The sequence below is a fragment of the Colias croceus genome, chromosome 21, assembly GCF_905220415.1.
Source record: "Colias croceus chromosome 21, ilColCroc2.1".
Lineage (NCBI taxonomy): Eukaryota > Metazoa > Arthropoda > Insecta > Lepidoptera > Pieridae > Colias > Colias croceus.
In genome coordinates, this window is record NC_059557.1 from 5,277,953 (window position 1) to 5,285,154 (window position 7,202).

General features: G+C 30.2%; 1 protein-coding gene across 2 annotated transcripts; it reads left to right on the forward strand.

Annotated features, from left to right (window-relative positions):
• Window positions 1–1,428: 1,428 nt before the first annotated feature.
• LOC123701474 lies at window positions 1,429–5,506 on the forward strand. Of its 2 annotated transcripts, XM_045648968.1 has the most exons (3): window positions 1,429–1,658; window positions 4,629–4,860; window positions 5,328–5,506. In XM_045648968.1, the coding sequence occupies exons 1-3, from the start codon at window positions 1,652–1,654 to the stop codon at window positions 5,488–5,490; spliced, it is 402 nt and encodes a 133-aa protein (XP_045504924.1). In that variant the 5' UTR covers window positions 1,429–1,651; the 3' UTR covers window positions 5,491–5,506. The 2 variants fall into 2 exon arrangements, with proteins under 2 accessions (XP_045504924.1, XP_045504922.1); XM_045648966.1 differs by lacking the exons at window positions 4,629–4,860; window positions 5,328–5,506 and adding an exon at window positions 2,538–2,999 and having other exon boundaries at window positions 1,457–1,658.
• Window positions 5,507–7,202: the final 1,696 nt, after the last annotated feature.

Genomic DNA, 7,202 nt, shown 5'->3' on the forward strand with positions numbered 1-7,202 from the left:
TAATATGGAGTTTATTATTTCGTACGTAAGGGATTTCTACTGTAATAAGGAAGTATACGGAGCGGTAATAATTAATCTTTGTTTTATAAAGCTGCAACAAATGGGTTTTAGTTCTTGGTAGAAATTTATTAAACACAGATTGCGCGTATGTTTTCGTTACTTAGAACATGTTTAGAACTAGCTCGGTTAGCAGGAATTTTCTTATGCTCTCTATTATATCACACATGTAACATAGAACCAGATTATAATAAAATTTATTGAAGTGAAACTTCTTTATCGGGGTTGGAAAAAAAATTAGTGTAACATTTTTTCGTTACGCGTGACATTTTTCCGTTACGCGCCATCTTTTTCTTATCTCTACCACGCGTGATTCGACGTATTTCTGTAAAGTTGCATATAGTATTTTTTAATAAGTTTCACTTCTTACGTGTGTACACTAGTACACGCACTTCTTTTTTAACACGAGTAGTTACTTCATAGTAAAGTTTTCCAGACAACTAGGATGTAAACATCCTATCCTACTAATATTATAAATGCGAAAGTTTGTGACGATGTGTGTGTGTATGTTTGTTACTCATTCACGCAGATACTACCAAACCGATTACAATGAAATTTAGCACACAAGAGGGTAACTTGGATTAACACATCTAGCCTTAATATTGTAACAACACCTTTTTTGTAACTACATTCTTGTAAATAAATGAAATTTGAATTTGAATTTGAATTTGAATTTGATAGTTTTTATCCCGGAAATCCCACTGGAATGGGAACTATGCGAGTTTTTCTTTGAAAACGCGGGCGAAGTCGCGGGCGGAAATCTAATATTATATATAGCTTTCTTTTAGTTCTTCTAAATATAAAAAAGAATCGATTAAAAATTATGTTAACCTTAAACTCCACACACTAATCAACGGATGGAAATATTTAATCATACTATTTGATAACTATCAGTTATGCTATTACCACTTACCTACACGTGCATCAAATTGGATGTTGATACTAGATTACTAGATAAATAATACACATCCAATTTCATTCTGTATTACGATAAACGAGGTCTGTAATGTAGGATTAATTTTCATCACATATTGATTAGGATTAGCAATATATCAGTGTAGATCATTTTTTGTTCTAAGATTGTAATTTTAAACTATTCTATAAATATTATCTAAAACAATTATAGTAAACAAGAACTTTACGCCTTCTTATTTCTTAAATAAATTCTACTACTACTTTATTATAAGTATCATATAAAACGGAGAAGGGGAAAATGGGCATAAATATCGTAATCCTTACAACAATACATAAATAAAGCGATTATTCATTCTGAAAGCTTTGGTAATCTCAAACAAACTTTGGTAATCAAAGTTAAAAATTGAAGCCATGCAAAAATATTATAAGCAAACAAAACCCAGCAAAAAACATCGCCAAAGAATACGAATTTACGCAAAAACTCACCCACCTGTTCGCTAATTTCAGTTCCGATAGAAAATTGCTTTTTTACTCTTATCGTACGTGAACAATAGAGTATTGTGTAAATCTAAAGTATATAAAACATTTCTATCAGAACGTAACAATTGCTCCAAAGACTTTCAGTTGACTGCCTCACGTTGTGGCATGATGGTTGAATTATAGACTTAGAAACGAAACAATGAAAAGTAAGTACTTTGAAATCATTTACTTAATCAAAAAGAGCGTCTGTGCAAACATGTCCGAAGTAAAACGTCTTTGGCAAGATTCAAAGATACCAAAATCATAGCTCATGACGAGACTGTATTGCCATGACGCAACCATGAAAATTTACTCTCAACGCACCTAAAGAAGTTTATGTTCAAAAATTATTTAACATTACGTTATGACGTAATATCAGAAGACTAATGAAGCATAAAAGAAAATTCTAGATTATTTTTATAAACGTAGGTATTCTACGTGATAAAACAATATACGGTTTTGACGTTCGATCAAGGACGAAATAAGTTATTTTTTAGGCGCCTTTAGGAGAAAAGCTTACGCGTGACGTCATTCGCATAGTTATATGAGACGTTGTGGTAGACTAGACAAGGTAACAAATATTCAAAGAATTCGTATTTAATTTTTTTTATGGTATTGTTCCATGAAACACGAAAAATTGTGATTTTGTCTACGATTTTATTAACTTTAGTTTATTTTATTAACTTTATTTATTAAGTAATGGTTTGAATTAGGTACGTAATTTTATAAAGAATATCGTTTGATCATCTCCAGTTTAAAATTTAACTGAAATTACGTCATAAACTGGTTTATTTTTGTGACAATGTGTTTTGCTTCTAGTTATATTTTATATCACAAAAATATCGTTATTGAAACGGTGAAAAAATGCAGTTTCATTATTCAGGAAAATATAATATTCTTAGGGCAATGTAGTTGGTAAAAATATAAAAGTATAGGAATACACAAAAAGATGAAAGTATTTTGTAAAAGGTAAGTATCGAAACTTCTCATCATTCATACCAGAACAACTTAAAAGAAACAGTTGTAAAACAATAATATCGTTTCAGCGTTACTCATCGCTGTCCTGCCATTAATCTTGTCAGCGGATTGCTACAAGAATAAATTCCTGTCACAAAACTTGGATTCGGAACCTTCTCTATCAATTCTTTACGCGCGCGACAAGAAAAGTGACTTGGTAACAAATGAATGCCTCATGGAAATGTACCCTAAGAGCCTGTATAAATACCCCTTGCATATAGACCGGAATGATATCCCCTGTATAATACATTGTGTTTTGAAGAAGTTTGGTATCATGTCTAACGATGGTGTTATCAATATTCATAATTACTATAGAAGGGTTCAAGCTATACATAGGTATGACCCTAGAATACTGATTTCTGATGTAGGGGAAACTTGTGCACAGAATATAAACGGCATGAATTTGGATCATGACGTGTGTAAAAAGGCTAAAGTGTTTAATGATTGTACGCAGTTGTATGTTATATCTTTTAAGGATATTGATGACTGATTTATTTTAGTATTTATGATGTGTTTGTATTCCATAATTATGTATAATTTAAGTATGCTTGTTGGAATGAAGCAAACAAAGTTAATGTTAATATTGAGAAATTATATAAATAAAACTGTTTTTCCGTATAATTATTGAATCTATGTATAAATTCAAAAGTTTATTATGTTACCTTGTGCAAATAATGTATGAATGTATACATATTATGTATTGTTTTGTTATACTTTTTGTTATTAATGTAATATTTCATAATTTTATACGAATAAAACCTTGTTTATGAACTCAAAAGTTTGTTTTTATTATAAAATGTTTCCTTTTAGTGAAATACATACAGTACACATATTTATCGAGAGCATGTTTGAAACTTTGAACTTGTATGTTTTATTGAAAAAGATTTTGGATAGTTTTAAAAGTTGATATTTTAAAAAGAATTTACAAGTATACAATATACTCTCCGGTTTTAAAATTTATCTTTTTAAATGCGCATCGGATATCCTGATTAGAATACCATAAACGCGAAAGTTTGTAAGAATGTATGGATGTTTATTACCCTAATATTAGGCAAAAATAGCTGATCCTATCTGTATGGAATTTGGTATAGATGTAGATTATATTATGGATTATCACATAGGCTAATTTTTATTCGGGTACCACGCGAGTGACTCCGCGTGTACCAGCCAGTATTCCCTAACATTCATGATTAAGAAATATGTACGAAAATACACACCATTATTTATACTATGTACATAGTTAACATAAATCAATTCGGCTTAAGTATTTGAATAATAAAATGTCCCCACATTATCCTCAATTTTATCCTTATAAAACTTTTGCAATTATAATATTAAGTAGGATCTCAGAAGAATATTCAAAGGAATAATAAAATTCGCAATGAATAAAATTGAAATATTGGTCAAATGAGACTACGAAATTAAATTTATTTCAATTCAAGTAACAAAAGTTTACTCATATAATTTCTAAAACGTAAACAAATTAAATAAGTAATTATATAATAAATTTGCTTTATCTTTAATCTCTTTATAATAATTCTCTTTCTGAACCTATCTTGATAACACTATATATAGCTAAAAATTAACATTTTACATTCATACTTAAAACGCTACATTACTTGATTTTTTTCCTTTTGTTTCTTTTTCATCGACTTCCAAAAAACTAAAGGATATTCTATGTTTGTCTGTATAATTTTTATATCATGTATATTGTATGTACTAACTATCCACCCGCGACTTCACCCGCTTTATCTAACACCTAATACATTATATACTAAAACCTTCCGCTTAAACTCTACTCTACCATTATCCGTTGTATAGTTTTAAAGATTGCATATATAAATACATACATTAGGACTGAAGCGACTGTGCTTTATACCATAGGAGATAATTTATTTTTATTTGTTTTTTATTTTATTAAGGGCCGATTTTTCAATGCTTGGATAAAACTTATTTGTCGAAAAATGTATAAAACTACCATTTTAAAAACGTATTCTAATTGCCCGTATTTGACAGTTTATGTGACATTTTAATATTATCGTGTAATACTTTATTGGACAGATAAGTTTTATCCAAGCATTGAAAAATCGGCCCTAATATAAATAAAAATTGTTTTTCAGTGTTGTTCTACATAATACTGCTAATGTTAACCCAAGTCTACGCACGCATGTCAGTCATGTATGCGCACGATAAGACGTCTGACCTGATCGCAGAGCAGTGTCTCAATGAAATGTACCCTAAAGGGAAGAAGATAGACCTTCAAGAGTCCGATGAGTCCTGTATTATATACTGCGTGCTGAAGAAATTCGGTATCATGAACGGTAGCGGGCAGATCAATTTGGATGTGTATCGGTATGTTTAAATCTTTTAATTGAGATACGTAGGTGTTCTGAAAGAGGAATATTCATTGTGCGAAAATTGGATTAAAATACTTATATCTTTTAAAAAAATACGTGTCTTAAGATAAGTTTACACCATTCTTATGGTTGCATTAATTTTCTTCTTAGCACTTTCTTCTGTCGCAAAAACCATGATATTTCACCTATTAAAATGGTAAGTGAAGTAACTACTGACATTCTCACTATTGAAAAATATGTGCTCACTGTCAGAACTTTCGAGTTCCATAAAAAATCGTCGGTACAATCCCATTCTATTTATTTACACATTGTCTAAATCTCTACTCTAATTGGTGAAAGATTCCCTACAGTTAAAACAAAACTGAGGAGATGTTTTTTTTTAATACCCCAGATTTCTATATACTCAGTCTGCAATGATAACACATATGACCTTATAACAATGCGTTTTTTTATTATTTTCAGAAAACGAGTGCAACTAGCTCATCAGCTGGACAACAGAACGATAATGAATGACAACGGAGCCTCCTGCGTCGAAAGCGCTGAAGCGACACAACATAAGCAGGACGTGTGCAAGAAAGCGAAGGTTTTTAATGATTGCACACATCTATATCGGATTTTATTCTAATAAATGTGAACTTGAATTCGTGTTTTATTATGCAAAAATGATTTTTGAGTTGTGGGGCTTAAGGTTATTTTTGGAAGGAAATTTTTTCGATGTGACATTTCCGAATACGATTTTATTTTGTCTTCATCAATCTACAACAGATTATTGTTTGTACAGACAAATGGTAGAAGGAACCAACATACCAAACACGTAACTTACTAAACATTTTAAATATAATATTCGCCCATTTCATTTAAAGTATATTTTTATCAGCAAAGCCTTGTATAATATTTATATAAATATCAACTCCCACCTCTCTTTTGCAACAAAAATAGTAATTAATCAAGACTTCACAGAACTTTGAGAATCAAAAGAATATTGCATAATATAGAAGAACTAAAAATGTAAGCCCAGCCTCCAGAGGGCAATATTAAAGATTTATTTATAGGACGTTCCATTCCAGTAGGTTTCGTTTTACAGCAATTACGTCCTTTGAAACCGTACACACTAACGAGAACATTTCTCGTCCTTCTAGAAAGTTCTTTCTTGACTCCGTTAAAGCGTTTATTACGTATTCCGATGAGTATTTAATAGTAATAATAAATTATTATTATGTCAGTGTATTTAATAGTTAGGTAGGTATAGTATGAATTCTTGTTATGTCAGTGTTTAGGTTTTATTTATTTATTGTATCGTGTAACAGAATACAATATTCAATATTGACAATGTGGAAAGGGTGTGAATATTTTTGGATGATAAATTAGAAGGTGCCTGTTACATTATACTATAAATAAAACGATTACGACGACTGAAGTAAAAAACGATACAATATTAACAATATCATAATTGGAGATTGAAATATTAAATAACAGCTTCAGGCAAAAAAATCTATCAGCTGGGATCTACACAATGATTACCTCATAAGTACTTATTAAGAAACATAATATTATAACTTCCCTATCTTTGTACTTTATAACATACTTCTAAGCGAAAAACTTATATTTTTAAATCCCTAAAGGTGCAACGAAGTAAAAAATATAATATAATAACCGAGCTGCAAAAGTTTGACAAAGAAGTCATGGCTTGTAGCAAGAAAGTAATCTTTCCGGCTCAGTTACTACAAGTTCCGAAGTACTTATGGAGCTCTGAAAGGAATATTATAGTAAAATCGATTCACACCTTTCGATTTGTATGAATATCTTGGATATTATGCGTTACAAATCCTAATATTTACTATGAATTTATAAATGCCTTATAACCAAAAATATCAATTTCTAATATTTACTTTAAAAAATGTTGATACCCTACTGGATGGATGGATGTTTGTTACTTTTTCATGCAAATAATTCTGAACATCTGAAATTTGATATGTAGGTAGCTGAAGACTCAGATTCAGACATATGCTACTTTTTATCCCAGAAATCCAATCTTTTATCAAAAAAAATTATTAGGAACAATGCGGGTTTTTCTTTGAAAGTGCGGGCGAAGCCGCGGACAGAAATCTAGTTTGGGAAACATATTTGTTTAGTAGTACTATTTTAATGGATTATGCCTAATTTAGTATTAAGGTATTAATATTAATTATCTTTAAAATGGTATATTTTAACAAACAAGTATCTTACTACTTTATTTTATTGAAACGAGGTCCTTACCAAAAACGCTCAATAAGCTCTTCTTCAAAATACTTCACTAATCTTAACCCACTTTGCTTAATTAAGTTTTATAATTACAGT